Here is a 20,173-nt window from a genome sequence, read left to right as displayed (position 1 = left end):
ACTGAAAATATTATTTATGGTACTATTATGGTTATTTTAAAAACATAGTCATGTGAAAATAATTTTAGGTAGAATGTTGAAAATTAGTTTTTAATTAATTTAAGCTTGCAAAAGCTTAATTTTTTTTTAATGTTATGAAACATTTTTAATGTTTTTATATTTAAAACTTTTATATGTTTTGAAATATGACATGATAAAATGCTAATTTGTTTGTGTTTTGTAAGCTTAAATTTAAATAAAAAATGTAAGAAATTCTGTGAAAATATTATTTCATGTGATGGTTATTTAAAAATATCGCATGAAAATAATTTTCAGTAGAATGTTGAAAATTTTTTATTTCATATGTAAGCTTTGTGAGCTTAAATGTTTGAAAATTAATTTTGTAATGAAAATTAATTTGGAACATTCTACTGAAATATTATTTTAAAAATAATATCACATGAAAATAAGTTTCAGTATAATGTTTAAAATTCATTTTTCATTCAAATTTAAGCTTGCAAAAACTTAAAAATTTGTAAGTTTTAAATGTGTATATATATATATAATATTATTTCTATATTTGAAAATTTTATATATATTTTGAAATATGACATGATAAAATGCTAATTTGTTGGGTTTTGTAAGCTTTCAAATTGAAAACTAAATTTACAGTTTCAATTTACTGTTTCAAATAATTTTTAAAACATGAAGAATTTATCCCATGAAAACAGTAGAATTATGCTATTAAGAAACAAAATATTTAATTAAAAATGTATTTTTAAAATTAAATAAAAAAATATTCAGTGGAATAACTCTCATATGCTAACACATTTCAGAAATGTAAAAGCAACAGATAGCATCCCAGAATGCAAATCAACACGTTTACCCTTTTTCTTCATTGAGTTTGACTCATTGGCATACCCTAGTGGTTCATGTTCATTCCTGTAGTATTTTTTCATATAGGCCTCGTTTATCCTGCTGTAGGGTAAACATCTGTTTTCTAGCACATGAATAGTTAAAAGATATCTCACCAAGACCTGTTGCCAAAGTTTCCTCAAAACTTTTTGGAAGTAAAGGAGAGGCGCGGCGTCTCAGGAGGTCTACCGATGATTAGAATCAGCCCTCGCATCCCACACAACAAAATGGCAACCAGCTCATCACCCCAGAGTTGAGCAAAGTAAACAAGTGCTAGCTAATTACATGTAAGTTGAGTTAGCACGTACACTCTACATTTTAATGACTTTTGAGTAATATTTAAGTTCAAAATATTGCAGCGCTCAGCCAAGATTGGAGTTATGGGATTATCACTGAGGGGATGAGAGGCTTGGATATGAACTAAAGGGAAAAACAAGAAATATAATCCATAGAGTAGTATATTTTAAGGTTATCAAGTGTGAACATTTTAATGTTTTAATTTAGTATTCTGTTCCTTGCTACTCACCTTCCCCAGCTCAGCTAGCTTTAGCATGTTAAAAGCTTGTTTGTTCCTATTGAGCTTGCCAAGCATGGCTGCTGCACGTGTTCATGTATGTGTTTACTCTTTCAATGCATCTTCTGTCACTTAGCATGATTACCACCCACCAGCTGAACGGCCACCGAGTAGCCGGTATTTAGCGCAGTCTCCGTGACAACCGCTGTAGCACGCTTAACCTTCATCTGTAACCCCTCTCTGGGATAAACAGCCTTTCTATTTGCATTTCCAATCCAGTGCTCTCAATCCACACCTCATCCCCTTTGACGAGTCTTAAGGAAGTCGCTCCTGCGCAAGGTTCATTTGTTTCGGTCTGTTTTGACTTTGTGCTACTGGCAGGCTGATTGAATTCAGTTTTGTTAAACTGTCTCCCCTTATCTGTCGCCATCACACGATCTGATTGCTTTCTTCCCTTCTGCTTTAAGTGACAGGGCTGTTTAGAGGTGCCTGACAACTGAGGCATGCAAATTAGCACTTGATGGTGTCTTAAAGTCATGTCACATTTCACATTAATATATTTATTTATCTCCAGCTTTAGCCTATTCATGTTTTCCTCTTAGCTCCGCAGGGTAGGCAGCTGTGGGTTGTTATTTTTGTTTTTAGTTTTTTTTAGTTTTTTTTCCCCTCAGGGAGCATAAATAGTTCAGCTGTGAATTATCTGGCTCTTAAAGGGACAGTTCACCCACAAATTGAAACATTTAAAGAGTAGGTCCTAATAGGTCATGTGTCCTAATATTGTGCTGGAGTTCCCTATAACAGGTTTAAATCCAGGGCAGGGTTCCTCAAATCTTACCCTGGAGGGCCAATGCAGTGCAGAGTTTAGCTCCAACCCTGATCAAACTCACTTACCTGTGATTCTCTAATGATCCTGAAGACCTTGATTAGCATGCTCAGGTGTGTTTGATTAGGGTTAGAGCTAAACTCTGCAGGAAAATAGATCTTGTGGCTCAGATTTGAGGTTCCCTGATCTAAGGTCAGGAAACTTTGTAATTCTCCCAGAATAAACATTTATACAGAGAGTCATTTGTCAATGACAAGCAGTTCTGAGCGAAATGTCTGTAAACCCCTCCCTTCCATAAGCCTACTCTGCTCTGATTGGCCAGCTGGCCAAGCATGTTGTGATTGGCACATTGAGGAGTGATTGAGCAAGTTAGTGAGTGCCATCACCTGTGATGCAACGTCTCTGGTTGTTTTTGATGTCACGAGTTATAGCGACCCTAATAACGTCATATTTATGCTGCGTTCCAGGCAGGTTTTTGAGCTCGTAAATCACGACTCACGACTTTGTAGCATTCCAGGCAAGTCACCCCAAACTGCCTGAGTGCATTTATTATTATTACATTATTATTAAATTGTTTGCAACGTTATATTGTCCTAAAGTCTATTTTTTAACTGTGTACCACTTGCATAAACACCGCACCCGTAGGTGCTGACATAGAGGTTTCGCGGGTTATGTCACGTCAGAACTCGGAACTGGGAGCACATCCATCTAGTACGAGTTCACGAGTGGGAAGTCACGGGTTTGACTGCCGTTCGGATGCACTTTCACGGGTAGAAGGTTGGAAAAACACGAGTAACGGGTTGCCTGGAACGCGGGATTAGTCCCTGGAATGCAAATTTACCAGGGAAACCCCAACCCTGGAATGTTAAATAGCGCATGTTGCATTCTCAGATAAACATTATAATGGACCCAAACTCAAATCACTTGTCCCCGTTGTGTAAAAGAAAGAAGGTAAGCCTAAATTCTGTAAATGAAGGTTGGTTGAGCTGTCCCATTTGATGGTATACATTTTTGCTTTGGGTCAACCGGTCAAGGTCTGTAGCTTCTATTTCTATGGTAGTCGCGGTTCTTATCACATGGTGATCTCATCCAGAGAGGGGATTTGGACCAAGCATGTGTAACATGAAAACAGGCAATCTCATGAAGCACACACTATGCGGGAAAGAGAGGGGGAGAGAGAAAAAAAAACACTTTCACACTCTGCTGGATATTCACACCCACTCTAGCTGTGTTTTGCCACCTGTTCTTCATTGTGCACTCATGTAAGTGTGAGATTGTGGGTTTAGATGATGCTGGGCTGCATCTCTGCTTCAAGAAAATGGACAGTGGTTCCATTTTTCCAGTTTTTCGTAATTTTGTCCATTGACTCCACAAGTGGCCAGTGCCTTTTCTTATAGTATATCAGATGAGCAAAATGATTCAAAATGATTTCATAATAATTTAGCTTTAGTGTAAAAATATCTGAGATTGCTAATGAAAATGCTTCTATTTATATTTCAGTTGCTTTTCATAATTAATTATATTATCACAATTACAATTTGAGTGAAATGTGGATTTTTTTAAAAATGGATGGATAGTTAGATATAGGATAGATGGGTGAACATATGGACAATAGATAGATAGAAGTCATAGGATGGATGGATGATCAATAGATGAATGATATATAGAAAGCAGAGATGGATGGATGATGTATAGAAAGCAGAAGTTACTGGATGGGTGGATGGATGAACAAATGGATGGATGGGTGAGATTAAGATAGCAGAAGTTACAGGATGGATGGATGGATGGATGGATGAGCTATAGATATCAGAAGTTACAGGATGGCTGGATGGACAGATGGATGGATGAGATATAGATAGCAGAAGTTGATGGCTGGATAGATGGATGGATGGATTGATGGACAAATCGATAGATGGATGAGATGTAGATAGCAGACGTTGATGGATGGATGAATGGGTGAGATATAGATAGCAGAAGTTACAGGATGGATGGATGGATGGATGGATGAATGGATGGATAAATTGATGGATGGATGGATGGATGAGATATAGATAGCAGAGATGGATGGATGGATGGATGGATGGATGAGATATAGATAGCAAAAGTTACAGGATGGATGGATGGATGAGATATAGATAGCAGAAGTTACAGGGTGGATGGATGGATGATATATAGATAGCAGAAGTTACAGGATGGATGGATGAGATATAGATAGCAGAAGTTACAGGATGGATGGATGGATGAGATATAGATAGCAGAAGTTACAGGATGGATGATGGATGAGATATAGATAGCAGAAGTTACAGGATGGATGGATGGATGGATGGATGAGATATAGATAGCAGAAGTTACAGGATGGATGGATGGATGAGATATAGATAGCAGAAGTTACAGGATGGATGGATGGATGAGATATAGATAGCAGAAGTTACATGGTGGATGGATGGATGGATGGATGGATGAGATATAGATAGCAGAAGTTACAGGATGGATGGATGGATGAGATATAGATAGCAGAAGTTACAGGATGGATGGATAGATGGATGAGATATAGATAGCAGAAGTTACAGGATGGATGGATGGATGAGATATAGATTGCAGAAGTTACAGGATGGATGGATGGATGAGATATAGATAGCAGAAGTTACAGGATGGATGGATGGATGAGATATAGATAGCAGAAGTTACAGGATGGATGGATAGATGGATGGATGAGATATAGATAGCAGAAGTTACAGGATGGATGGATGGATGGATGAGATATAGATAGCAGAAGTTACAGGATGGATGGATGGATGAGATATAGATAGCAGAAGTGGATGGATGGATGATATATAGAAAGCAGAAATTGATGGATGGATGGATGGATGAGATATAGATAGCAGAAGTTACAGGGTGGATGGATGGATGAGATATAGATAGCAGAAGTTACAGGGTGGATGGATGGATGAGATATAGATAGCAGAAGTTACAGGATGGATGGATGAGATATAGATAGCAGAAGTTGATGGATGGATGGATGAGATATAGATAGCAGAAGTTACAGGATGGATGGATGGATGAGATATAGATTGCAGAAGTTACAGGATGGATGGATGGATGAGATATAGATAGCAGAAGTTACAGGATGGATGGATGGATGAGATATAGATAGCAGAAGTTACAGGATGGATGGATAGATGGATGAGATATAGATAGCAGAAGTTACAGGATGGATGGATGGATGGATGAGATATAGATAGCAGAAGTTACAGGATGGATGGATGGATGAGATATAGATAGCAGAAGTGGATGGATGGATGATATATAGAAAGCAGAAATTGATGGATGGATGGATGGATGGACGGATGGATGGATGGATGGATGAGATATAGATAGCAAAAGTTACAGGATGGATGGATGGATGAGATATAGATAGCAGAAGTTACAGGGTGGATGGATGGATGAGATATAGATAGCAGAAGTTACAGGATGGATGGATGGATGAGATATAGATTGCAGAAGTTACAGGATGGATGGATGGATGAGATATAGATAGCAGAAGTTACAGGATGGATGGATAGATGGATGAGATATAGATAGCAGAAGTTACAGGATGGATGGATGGATGGATGAGATATAGATAGCAGAAGTTACAGGATGGATGGATGGATGAGATATAGATAGCAGAAGTGGATGGATGGATGATATATAGAAAGCAGAAATTGATGGATGGATGGATGGATGGATGGATAATTAGCAGAAGTTACAGGATGGATTAATTTTAGATGATTTAGAAGTTGATGGATAGATGAATGAGATATATAGAAAAAGTTACAGGATGGATTGTTAATTTTAGATGATTTAGAAGTTGATGGATGGATGGATGGATGGATGGATGGATGAACAGACGGACAATATATAGATAGCAGAAGTTATTGGATGGATGGATAGATAGTAAAAAATGGATAAACAGATGGACAATATATAGATAGCAGAAGTTACAAGATTGATGCATAGACAGATGTTTAGACATGCCTCTTTTTCTTTCTCCAATGTGATCTCTCTTTTTTCTCTGTCTCTCCACAGTCCAAAGCCAGAATCTCATATCGGACAATGTCTCAGTAGTGGAAGGAGAGACAGCCACCATAAGCTGTCGAGTCAAAAACAATGACGACTCCGTCATCCAGCTCCTCAACCCCAACAGACAGACCATCTACTTCAAAGACGTCAGACGTGAGTACACATATTCACACGGCACACACAAACAGGCCGTGCATCCCCAGGAAGCCTCCCCACTGAACCGGCAAGTGTTAATGCATCAGAGTAATCCACTGTGCTTTTGAGGCCAGCCGATAGAGAGACCCAGCTGGCTGGTGAGGGCATGTTTTTTTTTCAGCGATTTGCCTTGCTCTCATGTGATCCGTCTTACCCAAGGCTGCTCTGATATTTCCCTACAGCTGCACTGTGTAATTATAGCGGAGTCTTTCTAAAGAGTTTCATCTCTGCCACCCCTCTGTGAAATATTGCACACGCCTGTCCCACGTCATATGCAGAAAAGCACTTTGATGATAGTGTTTTCTTTGCTCAAAAGTTGCAACAGGAAGTAGTTCCAAAGTGCTTTCGAGTTCAGTCCAGCACATATCAGCTGGTGTCGATGGACATGCCGCCTGTCTCCACAAACGGTCCCCGGAAAGGTCTGTCCTTTCTTATTTCATCGCTTTTCTCTGAAATAATGATAAGCTTCTCTGAGGTGCCAGACCGAGTCATTTTCATCTCCTTCCCCATAAACGGCACTGTGGTTAAAGAGCGTTCCAGTCAAGGGGAGTGAACGGGAGAGCCGTCAGTCGCCTGAGGGACTGTCCTCATCAAGTAACGGTTAAAGTAATTGTGTGCCCGGTCCTCTCAGAGTTTGGATTAAGGTCTTCTGAACCGTCATTTTATCTCTCAGCTTCCAATCATTAGCCAGGCTCAGACTCCAGGTTTTTGGTCCGTGCAAGGCTGTAATTATCGCCCGTCTTCTTAATAAAACTTTGATGGGCTCTTCTCAAAGTAACCGTGGCCGGTAATCAAAATTGATTGCTGCCATTTAGAAGAAGCAGCATGTGTCCTGGAGCCTCTAGGATTAAACCTGAGAAAACAATACAAATGAGATTCGGAAGAGGAGCACAGGAGCAAAGAAAAGGAAATGAGACAGAGTGTGAGAAAGAGAAAGAGACGTGAGCGCAGATAATAAAGGCAGCCGTCGGCCATTGATACACAAAGAAAGTTTTCTCTGTGCTTCGAGCATCATTTTAAACTTTCAGGTGGTTCGCTGTCTGGTTGCAAAGGAGTTCTTTTAAATTCTAGCAATGTTTCACAATATTACTGTCATAACATTCAAATCAAGATTCTAGGTTAAATTGTTTTTTTATATAAAAACGTATATACTCAAAGTTACCCGTTATATATATATATATATATAGAGAGAGAGAGAGAGAGAGAGAGAGAGAGAGCAAAAACTGAAGTAGAGTATATACAGCGCATTCAATTTTTCAATGTCTCTTCCCTTTTATTAATTTTTATAGCTATGTCAACAAGTGAAGTGAGTGAGCAAAGTGAGTCAAAAAGTGAAAGTGGACACTTAAATTTAGACTACATTTAGACATTTTATATTCCTAAGGTGATTGCAAAGTTGGAATGTAAAGGCTCTTTGGAGCTCTTAGCTTCTTGGTGGGTGCATATGCAGATAAAAAAGGAAACTGTGAATCTTTGGCAGTCTTCAGCACTATTTCAGCAGGAGGCGTTAACCGCTGTGGTGTTTCTAAAGCACCTCCTCCTCTTTACACACCTCTTACACCCCCCACCTAGTGTGAGCAGAAAGCAACATTTATTTATTTATTATATTTATTGAGCAAAAGCCATTTCACATGAGTCACGTCAGGGCTTCAACATTCAGTGCGTGCACTGCTTTGACCTCCATGTGAATGACATTGCGGATAGTGATAAAAAAAGGGCAATTTATGAGGTCAGACAGTGCACGACAGTGTGATGTGTAATTTTTTTTGTTGCTTTGTACTCTAAAGACCCTGACACAACATACCGATGGACGGATGGACTGTGACGTTCAACACATGCTCTGCTTTGACCTCCACGTGAATGACGTTGCAGATAGCAAAGGGCGATTTATGAGGTTACTGCGTGCAAGAAAGTGTGTTGTTTGTTGCTTTGTGCTCTAAAGGTCCTGACACACCAAGCCGATGGACAGTCAGGTCAGTTTCTGATGGATTTTTGGCTGATTGCACATGTACCATGCGCATGGTATCGTTCAGTTGGTGAGAAAGACCACACTGATTGGCTGTTAAGCAAAAGTGATGAAAATAAGCAAACAGCAAAGTCAAGAATGAACACAGAGTCTGTTCTAATTTTTACATTTTACATCTTCCTCTTACCTGAGAAGATTGTTGTCTCAAGATATATTTTAGTGATTCTCATTTGCTACTTAAATCTAAGACATTTTTAAAAACATCAAATATTAGATGAAGTAAACACAGAATCGACTTTGTGCTGCTGCCCCTGATCGTGTCAAGGATCAGCCAAATTTGCATGTGTATCTTGAAAAGCGGATGTTTTGGAAAGTGCCATCTAGTGGTTTAAAGGGAAATCAAAGGCGCCTTGCCCTGTTGTACCCTATATATATATATATATATATGTGTGTTCTAATTTTACATTTTCTTCTTACCTTTCCATTATGCAAATATTCTCATAGCGACATGTCAGTCTGGAGTGAAGAAAATGAAGACAAACTCACACTTCTCACACAAGCCATAGCGTAGATGTATAGCTTGTAGTTTTCGCGGCATGTTCAAGCTCAACATTTTGGCTTTGACCACTAGTTCACTAGTCACCACTAGTTCTTTGTCGGTTTGGTGTGTCACTGTCTTAAAACGTCATTAGTGAGGTGAAATCAAACTTAAATCCAAGAAAAGACATTCTGTGCTTCATACGCATTGTCTGCACTTCAAAATGTCACTGGCAAATAGTTCCAAAAGATTGAACTTTGGCATTACAGCTAGCTTACTATAATTTATTCCTTTGAGTTGGGAAATGTTGGCACATGTTGAAAGGGCCTTAAAGGGATAGTTCACCCAAAAATGAAAATTCTGTCAATAATTACTGACCCTCATGTCATTCCAAAACCATAAGATCTTTGTTTAACTTCAGAACAGATGTTTTTGATGGAATCCCAGAGCTTCATAAACCTGCATAGACAGCAATGCAACTACCATGCTCAAGGTACAGAAAGGTATTAAGGATATTGTTAAAATAGTTTATGTGAAATCAGTGGTTCAACTATAAATTTAGGAAGCTATGAGAATACTTTTTGTAAAATAATCAAAAATATCTCAATTTGTGTTCTGAAGATGAACAAAGTTCTAACAAGTTTGGAATGACATGAGGATGAGTAATTAATGACAGATTTTTAATTTTGGGTGAACCATCCCTTTAAATGCTCTCTAATGTTGATTGTCCTTTTGAAACAAGGTAGATTTTATTCGTAGAAACCAGCAACCGATTTTATTCGTAGAAAGCACTATGTAGCAGTACTGTGTTGCAGTGCATGATATTTTAAGTCTCCTATTTTCTCTGAAATGTGCCATGCTGAGAGGACACAAAGCTGTGACGGTGTTATTTCACATTGTCTTTTTGTCCTTGCTGCATAATCATTTCTTTTTTTTTTTACTTCCTGAGCTTTTCAGATTCCTGTATGGCATATGCTGCCCATTGCATATATGCCTGTCCTCATATGTTATGACACACACTCATTGTGTCGAGAATTAAAACAGCGAACAGAGACCAGCGTCCCCATTCCCCAACGCCTTCTGCCCGAATGAAATTCTGAGAACATAATACAGGTTAAAGCCTTGTAAAAATCCCCAGCAAATGAAAGACAGTTTCAAAAACAAAAAAGGAACACAGAGTGCAAAAGCATTTGTCCATGCTTTTTTTCAGGGTGATAAGCTTTAAAGGGTTTTGTCAGGCAGGGAAGCTGGTTTACTGGGCAGCATGCCCTCAGAAGGGACCGGAAACCACGCTGAGTTTCATTCTTCACCGCTCCCACAGCGCACTGGATGTAGCTGGCCGACAGAAACGTTCCCTCTCACGGTGGTGGGACAACCACCTGGGGCCCTGCGAGCTCTTGCTGTCACAGTGTCCGGCGCTGTGTCCGAAAATGCTACAGCAAGCAGCAAAGGGCATGTACACAGTCAGACATGCTGTTGTTATTTGGGTCACAAAGCACTGCTTTTTTTCACCAAGGTTTCGACTTTGTTCATCCACCTCCTTTTCCAAAAAATAAACTAGAGCGAGCATGTAAATTATGTCTGGATGTCCTGAAGGCATATTATTTCTTACAACAGCCTGTTTGTGCAGTTTGCATACTTTTCTCATTTAAAGTTGATATGAAATCAAAATTGGCCCTATTTACCGTTTTCCGGGTATTTTTGGGAATGAATAATCAGTGCACATTATCCAAACATCTCCAGCTTTGCATTTCAAATGACGTCACTGATCTCTTCCTCCAACCTCATTATTTTTTTCTCATCGAATATACTTTTTGACTATCAGACATGGGTCATTGATGTAACACAACGTATTATATATTCATTTATTAAGACCCCTATTATATGATGACCTTGTTTTTCATTTTTCAAATGAAATTCATTTGAGATTTTTGGAGGAATATCAAAAATATCAGAATTGGCACCATTGCATATCTTTTCATGACAGACCAGGTCTAGTTCAGGTTTTAAATTGTTGCTTGCTGTGTAAATGTAATGATATTTATCATGTTTTTTGGAAAAATAAATACCTTGAAAAATATGTTTTTGGAAAAGATTAATCAACAGTGTTGGGGAAAGTTACTTTTAAAAGTAATATATTACAATATGAGACCCTGGACCACAAAACCAGTCGTAAGTAGTCAAAATTTTTGTTTTATACCAAAAATCATTAGGATATCAAGTAAAGATCATGTTCCGTGAAGATATTTTGTAAATTTCCTACTGTAAATATATCAAAACTTAATTTTTGATTAGTAATATGCATTGCTAAGAGCTTTATTTGGACTTTAATGATTGCAGATTTGTATAACAAACCATACATTAATGGAAAGCTTTATTCAGCTTTCAGATGATGTATTTAAAAAAATATCAAAACTTAATTTAAAAAAAATAAAATGACCCTTATGACTAGTTTCGTGGTCCAGGGTCACATATTGTGTTACTCCCTAAAAAAAAGTAACTAATTACATTACTTAGTTACTTTTTATGTAACTTAATCTGTTATGTTACATTTGTGTTACTTTTTAAGTCTGGGCAGGGCTTGCCTGTTTGTTTTTAATATAAAAAGATCAATTTTTGGCAAACATAAAAGCCCTTTCACACCAAAAGTGATATGAATAAGCCTCAGGCTAAAGGAACAGTAAATTCACTTCTGTACAGTAGGACGCAGCAGAAGTTCAGCACTCTTTAGCAATAAAAAAAATGAAGTACAAATGTTAGTTTATCTAAATTAACTTTTGTTTATTAGTATGGTTGAATTGGATCATCAAAGGTCAGCAGCAAAGACATTAAATACATAAGGATATTTGTGTTATTTAACATTTAATTACTGCAGGTTTGCGTTATATTTCATTTTTGTTCATTGTGAGGAATACCGAATCTGTTTTTGTGCGAGTGAGATGAATTAATGCGTTCACATTTACAGTAGTCTAGAACTACAGTAACATCATGTTTACATCTCTGCACTTACTCCTGATTTCTCTTAACAGCTAATAAATCCTGTCAGTCAATAAATGGAACATTTTTTTAAAAAGTAACTCAAAAGAAATGTGTTACTTTAAAAAAGTAATCTGATTATGTAACTCACGTTACTTGTAAATGTGTTACCCCCAAAACTTAAAGGTGTATACGCTCACATATATTGAGGAATATGAAGTAAAAATATCATGACAGTACCATTTGATCTTTATTGACAAGGCACGTTTATAGCTCAGGTTGTAAAATTTGTGATGTAACTCCAAAATGTAATGTGTTTATGAATTAATAATTCATGATATGTAAAAACGGAAATCCTTGGAAGAAATCTATATTTATACTTGGTTACATTACATGACATTACATCACATTATTTTATTTATTTTTTTAAAATAAAAGTGTATAAAAGTTTCTTCTTTTCTTTGTCATAGACTTACTATCCATTGACCCACAGGCAGGTGAAATAGGTCATGATTGGTCCATCAATACTTCTCCAGAAGCCAGTGGTCTTTCTTTACCTTCTTTACCCGGTTTTATTTGCCTGACTGATATGGTCTCACTAGTTTCTTGCCCTCTCTTTTCCCCATTAGAGCTGACACTGCGCTTATTCATGTTTTCATAATGCTCTAATTATTGCTGTCTCTCCACCTGACGCACAGTCACAATAGATTATAAACCGGTTTGGCTTCTTGCTCCTTATCAGTTTATTTTAATCCCCACATTTCCCCAATCAATAAATTGAATTAAATCATTAGCTTCTGCCTGCCCTCCCCTTGACAGCCACATTCCCACTTTCAAGCTGGCCGCTCTAATTAGCCGCACATTACGCAGCGGCTACATGAAAGGCGCGCTGCTTGGTGTTTCAAAACAAAGACCACCACAATAGCTGCTGGAGATCATAGCGCTGCTGTTGGCCGCGCGTGGCTTTATTACTCCCAAGCTCGGACATGTACCTGAATAAACTGCGCACACACTTGTTGCTGAGAGGAATAAAGATGTGAAAGCTACATGTGCGTGATGTTTTATTTATTTGTATTTTGGCTCTGAGCTTACGCCGCCCTGACATCATGATCAAAGGTGAGAAATGCGTTGCCTTGGCAGCAGGGTCTTCCAGCGCGGTCTCCACGTGCGTGCGCGGTGATCTGTGAAAGAAATGGACTCTGCATCTCCCACGCTGCGGATGGCGGCGGCACGCTCGGACGGGGGGCTTGAGGGAGCTCGCGTGGGGAAATGCAAGTATAAGAAAGCCCTTCGTAATAGAGAACGGTGAAGATCTTTTTCCTTTTGCGGTGCGCACAGTGAGACTGCAGCTCTTGTAGAGCAATATGTCTCTCTCTCTCTCTCTCTCTCTCTCTCTCTCTCTCTCTCTCTTTCTTTTGAATGAAAGCGAAAGAGCATGGCTAACCAGCTGGATCCAAGAACAATCAACACCCCGCGCCATCAGGGCCTGCTTTCATGATCCCATCGCCTCAAAAATCTCTAATGATGCCCGATTATTTCTTTATTTATTTCCCCTTTTATTTTTTTCTTTATTTATTTATTCATGGTCCTCTTTTTTCTGCTCCTTTGAACTCGGCTGTTGCGGGCAAGAACAAACGCATGCGCGAGTGCTCTCGGTGTCGTAAATGGTCTGTCGATCGGCCTGGAATTTATCCGCGAGTGGGGGGCGGATAGGGGTGGGGGGTGCCGGTAGCCTTTCATCTCTCTTTCGCCCATCTCTCACTCTCTATTTCACCCTCAGCACCATTTACTTTTCACGCTCAGCCTCCCACACCGGCAAAGCGAACCCTAATGGACTCCTCATTATTCTGGGCCGAAAGGATTCCGTTCCTCCACGTAATTAGGAGAGAGAAGCCTAAGTTAGGATCGGCGTGAGATTCTCGCAGTCGCGTTGGAGCTTTCAGATACGCCTCAAGCAGAGATTGTCTGCTTGAGTAAGTTTTTCAGTGTCAATAAAAAGTAAAATAGTTAAGTATTTAAAGGGATAGTTCACTCAAAAATGTAAATTACCCCATGAATTACTCACCCTCAAGCCATAGGTGTATATGACTGACTTCTTTCAGACGAATACAATTGGAGTTATATTGAAAAATGGCTGTTGAGATGTTGAAGTCCAATAAAGTGCATCCATTCATCATAAAAAGTGTTCCACATGGCTGTGGTGTTTATAAAGGCTTATTCCATGGAATGTCTGGATACTGGATTCTGATTGGCTGGCAGGTGTGCAGTAAAACCGTTTAATGCACAGGTAGTTCCAAGTCAGTTTAATCACCGTTCTATATTAATGCGCTGCTTTAATTGATGCACGCAAACAAACAGACAGAGAGAGAGAGAGAGTGCAAGAGGTCGGACTCGGAGATCGCATTGTGCTGCGCACATACATAAACTTCTTGTCAGCACTTCCCCGCGATTCTTAAAAATCGCGATTCTTAAAATATCTTAGATACTAGATCGCTACATTATATTCCTCAGCAACGAGGTGGTAAAACTGCTGTTTTTGAATGAATACGTTGTTTGTAGAGAGACACGCAGCATGCCATGCAGGCAGGTACGCACATACACACACACACACACACACAACTGTCATCTCTCTCTCTCTATCGCCTTCTCGCTCTCTCTCGGTCGATCGATAATTTACTGAAGCAAATGCTATAATTCATTCAAATAAATGTGATCTTACCGCACTATTTCATGTCTGTGTCTGATTTGAAGCGGGCAGAATGCTAGAGCTGCGTGTCATAACTGACGAAAATAACCGTCTTTTTTACCTATTGGTCAAATATTGCGCTGCAAAGAGCAGTACTAGTTTTAACATGTCTATAACTTCGCAAATGACCATGGAATAAGCGGGATAATCAACGGCTTGCTGTGCATTAAAGGATTTAAAGTGCTTCGCGTTGGGCGGTTATTAGCCTCCACGTCGTGCATTTAAAATCCTTTAATGCACGACAAACCGTTGATTATCCCTTACTTATACTACAGGGCCGTTGAATGCTCGAATCTGATTGGCTGACGAACATTCTAATGATGTGCATTATTTTCAGGGAAACGCACAGCAAACATAGTTCCAGACTGAACTTGACCGCATTACATGTCTATATCACTTCACCACATGATTTCCGTTATTTCAAAGGTCCTTACAGCCCAAAACAGCAAAATTACCAAAACCCACAATGACACTGGCCAAACAAATAAATACAGTAAACAACAGGATAAAAATGAAAGATTATTTCCATGTTTTTGCCACAGTATTACGTTTTATTATGTACGGAAAGCATATACTATATTTCTCCAACTCTCTTTCCCTCTCTCTCGCACTCACATACAGTTTGCACACAAGTTGCACTCTGCTTCATTTCGTGGCCGCATCATTTACATTTACATGTATTATTTTCTAAGAATTCAACGGCCGTTGTCAATTATTCCTTACCTACTAAAGTGAATCAATGCATTTGTGTAAGAAAAATATCCATATTTAGAACTTTATAAACCACAATCTGCTAACTGCTGTCGGTGTGTTCACGAGAGAGTGACGTTCCAGCGGATGATGTAAGATGTAGGCGAACTTTTTTTTATTCACTTCAGGTTGTAATTAGGCTATGACCAGCACATGAACTGTTGTGCTGCTTACTTTAGAAAGTGCCCCTTCCCGCCCCCAAAACCAGTCGTCTATTTATGAGACACTTACACAAGGACTGGTGGGGCATTGTGCTGCTTCACTTCAGACACTGAGTGAAAGCAGAATTTTAGAATGAACGAAACTCATTTATAACACTTTATTCACCAGGAAGGACAGCTCGTTCCATTTAGTTTTTTACGTCACTGCACATGTGCAATACTTTTCAGTTTCGGTTTACAGTACAATCTGATGAAGTATTTACATGTCCTCTTGCTCGGATTACAAAAGGATTAAACCACCCCTTACAATCCGAAATTTTACTCAGAGCTTGCCAATTTTTTTTAGTTTTTAATATGGACATTTTTCTTACACAAATGCATTGATTAATTTAAAAAGGCCTTTATTAACATCATTTGAATGAGGGATGGATGCACTTTATTGAACTTCAAAATCTCAACAGCCATTCACTGCCATTATAAAGCTTGGAAGAGCCAGGACTTTTTTTTAAGGTAAATTTGATTGTATTTGACTGAAAGAAGAAATTCATTTACTCCTAGGATGGCTTGAGGATAAGTAAATCATTGGGTAATTTTCATTTTTGGGTGAACTATCTCTTTAAGATATGTAAAGATGTTTTAGAAGTCTGCCATTATATTCCAAAAATATAATTTCCACCACAGAATGTTATTAAACCAGTAACAGAATTTGCATGTGTATCCACTGCTGGACATTGTTAGTCAAACTGAGTGTATTTTAATGGTGTATATTCGCTAAAAGTCTGCAGAGACAAAAGTGTCCATGAAACACCCACATACTGTACATGCTCACCACAAACCAAGAACTTTTTCTCTGAGGTGTTAAAATGAAAAGGCACTTGGGTGTCACAGTGGTCTAGCATGGCATGTCCCATGGCTATTGTCCCTGTTTCAAACCCCAGTGATACAGTACTCAGGTCAGACGATGCCAGAAATAGATGCACCCATGGTCCTGAGTGTGAAGCGATCTCAATCACTTCAGCTATTCCCATGGTGCACCTTTCAACTAATCTGAAGAATATATTGTAGGCTGCACGTCTGTTAAACTCCCCTGCTGTCAGTTATAAGCAATAGCTTAAAGAAGCATATGGCTGCCTTTTTTGCTTCAGTGGAAACACAATCTAGCCTTCAGAAAAATACGTCTAATTATCTTCTACATGTTTCTATTGTTGCTTGCAATAGATGTGAAGTGTGAAGATGTGACTTTTCATTCCATCATCTGCTCTCTTTCTCTATTGACTCTCCAGCCCTGAAAGATGCTCGATTCCAGCTGGTCAATTTCTCAGACAACGAGCTGCGTGTGTCGTTATCCAACGTGTCTCTCTCAGACGAGGGAAGATACGTGTGCCAGCTCTACACAGACCCCCCACAGGAAGCCTACGCCGACATCACTGTGCTAAGTAGGAACACTTATGCATGCATGTACACAACATTCAATACACACACAGTCTTTTGTATATACTGTATATAAAAATTTTGTATTTAGCCTAATAATACGTCATTTTTATCATACTTTTATATACTCAGCTTAAAGGATTAGTTCACTTCCTGAATAAAAAGTTCCTGATAATTTACTCACCCCCATGTCATCCAAGATGTTCATGTCTTTCTTTCTTCAGTCTAAAAAAAATTAGGGTTTTTGTGGATTTTTCTTTATATAGTGTACTTTGAATGTCCAAATTGCAGTTTTAATGCAGCTTCAAAGGGCTCTACACGATCCCAGCCGAGGAATAAGGATCTTATCTAGTGAAACGACCGGTCGTTTTCTAAAAAAGTAAACATTTATATACCTTTTAACCACAAATGCACTAGCTTAACCTCATGCATTACGTAGTCATGTTAGAAAGGTCATGTCTAATGTAGACAAAAGTACCAACCCAATGTTTACAAAGCGATCAAAGAAAGTCAAACTCCCTTCACCAAAAAAAAAAAAAGGTAACGTCTGACGATTTTAAAGTTGGAGGAGTAAAAGAGATTTTTTTCGCCCTACTCTACCTTTTTCAACTGAAGTACTCAAATGAAGAACAAATTGTGTGTGACCTTTCCAGTGTGATTACATAATGTGTGAAGTCGTGAATCGCAGAGCTAGTGCAAGACGCTTTGTGGTTAAAGAGTATACTTTTTTAGGGTAAAAAATGACCAATCATTTCACTAGATAAGACCCTTATTCCTCGATTGGGATTGTTTAGAGCCCTTTGAAGCTGCATTGAAACTGCAGTTTGGACCTTTAACCCGTTTGCTCCCATTGAAGTCCTCTATATGGAGAAAAAACTGGAATGTTTTCCTCAAAAACCTTTTTTTTTTTTTACTGAAGAAAGAAGACATGAACATCTTGGATGACATTAAGGTGAGTAAATTATCAGGAAATTTTTATTCTGGAAGTGAACTAATTTAAAGATTAAAAGTAGCTAAGCTTTGAAAAATATGTTTTGAGATACCTGTGTTTTGCATTCAGATCAAGTTAACCTACATTTTATATTTTAAGCACAGTTGAAACTGCATATTTAATATATACAGTTTTAATGTGAAAGTTTGGGAACCCCTTGCAGAATCTGTGAAAATGTGAATAATTTTAACAAAATGAGAGAGATCATACAAAATGTATGTTGTTGTTTTTTTATTTAATACTGTTCTGAGTAAGATATTTTACATAAAAGATGTTTACAAATAGTACTCAAGACCAAAAAAAATATCTGAAATTATTAAAATAACCATCTTCAAAAGTTTGGGTAGCCTTGGTTCTTAATACTGTGTGTGGTTACCTGGATAATCTACAACTTTTTTTTGTGATGGTTATTTATGAGTCCCTTGCTTGTTCTGAACAGTTAAATTGAGCACTGTTCTTCAGACAAATCTTCCAGGTTCTGCAGATTCTTCTGTTTTCCAGCATCTTTTGCATATTTGAACCCTTTTCAGTAGTGACTTTATGGTTTTGAGATCCATCTTTTCATGCTGAGGACAATTGAGGGACTCAAACACAAAGTTAAGGTTCAAACATTGACTGATGCTCCAGAAGGAAACACAATGCATTAAAAGCCAGGATGAAGATGTCCAAATCTTCCTTATTATGTTGAAATATAATTTTTTCCCATTTAGTACTGCCCTTCGGAAGCAACAGAAGATACTTGCATGTTTCCCAGAAGACAAATTAAGTACAATTTACCTTGATCTTCAGATTCAAAAAGTTGCATCGTGTTTCCTACTGGAGCATCAGTGAATGTTTAAACCTTTTTTAATAGTTGTGTTTGAGTCCCTCAACTGTCCTCAATGTGAAAAGATGGATCTCAAAACCATACAGTCACTGCTGAAAAGGGTTCAAATATGTAAAATATGCTGGAAAACTGGACCTGGAGGATTTTTCTGAAGAACAGTGCTCAGTTTAACTGTTCAGAAAAAAACAAGGTATTCATGAACAACCATCACAAAACAAAAAAACAGTCGTAGATCATCCAGGTAACCACACACATTACTAAGAATAACATGCATTTTGTATGATGTCTCTTATTTTGTTAAAATTATTCAAATTTTCACAGATTCTGCAAGGGGTTCCACATAAAAACGGTAGGTTTAAATTATGGCTTTTTTTGAATAGCTTAAGTAAAATGCAGTTCTTTTAAGTGTCCCATGGCCTCATAAATTCTTATTAAATTATATTCTAAGGCACCATGTCAACTTAAAAGTAGTTCAGCTCTAAAAATAACTCTTCTCAAGACACCTGTGTTTTGTTCCACCTTTGTGTCCAGGTCAAGTTGTAGCCTACATTTCATGTTTAAAGCACAATATATGTTTAACTTACAACTGTTAATATATGACTGTGAAAATAAATCTGTATTGATTATCCTTTTGATCTTTTATTTTTTTTTAAATCACAAAAATCTAATCTTTCAGTAAGGTAAAATAATTGAAAGTGGGGGGGGGGAATCTCATTATGAAATATATGTTTTTCTGTAAGAGTGTTTTCAAACTCAGTCCTTTTAAGGTATCTGAGCACGGTTTTGCTGAATTTTTGGCCCATATGTGAATGCTCCAAATGATCTCAGACCCTTTAAAGCGAATCGAGCCAAGACCATCTTGTGAGGTGTTCCCGAGTACAGTTCGCCTTCAGATATTGATACAGTTTCCTAAAAACACGCATTCTAAACACAAACCGCTCTGGGCTCGCTTGTTGTTTTTTTCATTATGAGATTTCTATCAGAGGCAGTCAGGTTTTGATTTTTTTTATCTGTTGGTATTTGATGGAATCCATGATGCCATATATCTGAACAAACTGTCCAGGACCTCCAGAAGAAAAATAGTCCCACAGCATTAAAGATCCAGCAGTATTTTTAACCGTAGGCATGGGGTACTTTTTTATCTTAGTGTGCACCAAACCCATCTTGTGTGTTTGCTGCCAAAAACCTTTTTTTTCTCCATCTGACCATAGAACCCAGTTCCGTTTGAAGTTCCAGTAGAGTCTGGCAACTAAACATGCTGGAGTTTGTTCTTGAATGACAGCAAATTAATTTTTCTTGA

At 38.2% G+C, this 20,173-nt stretch overlaps 1 protein-coding gene across 1 annotated transcript in view; it reads left to right on the top strand.

Annotated features, from left to right (window-relative positions):
- cadm1a (cell adhesion molecule 1a) overlaps window positions 1–20,173 on the top strand; it is a 121,993-nt gene that overhangs the window by 29,852 nt on the left and 71,968 nt on the right. The window contains exons 3-4 of the mRNA XM_073823984.1: window positions 6,300–6,446; window positions 16,909–17,061. Coding sequence (XP_073680085.1) covers window positions 6,300–6,446; window positions 16,909–17,061 — 300 coding nt within the window. The remainder of the gene's footprint in view (window positions 1–6,299; window positions 6,447–16,908; window positions 17,062–20,173) is intronic.

This window comes from Garra rufa, chromosome 19 (assembly GCF_049309525.1).
Source record: "Garra rufa chromosome 19, GarRuf1.0, whole genome shotgun sequence".
Taxonomy (NCBI): Eukaryota; Metazoa; Chordata; class Actinopteri; order Cypriniformes; family Cyprinidae; genus Garra; species Garra rufa.
Note: the sequence above shows the minus strand (reverse complement) of the source record. Positions and strands in the feature narration are given on the sequence as shown.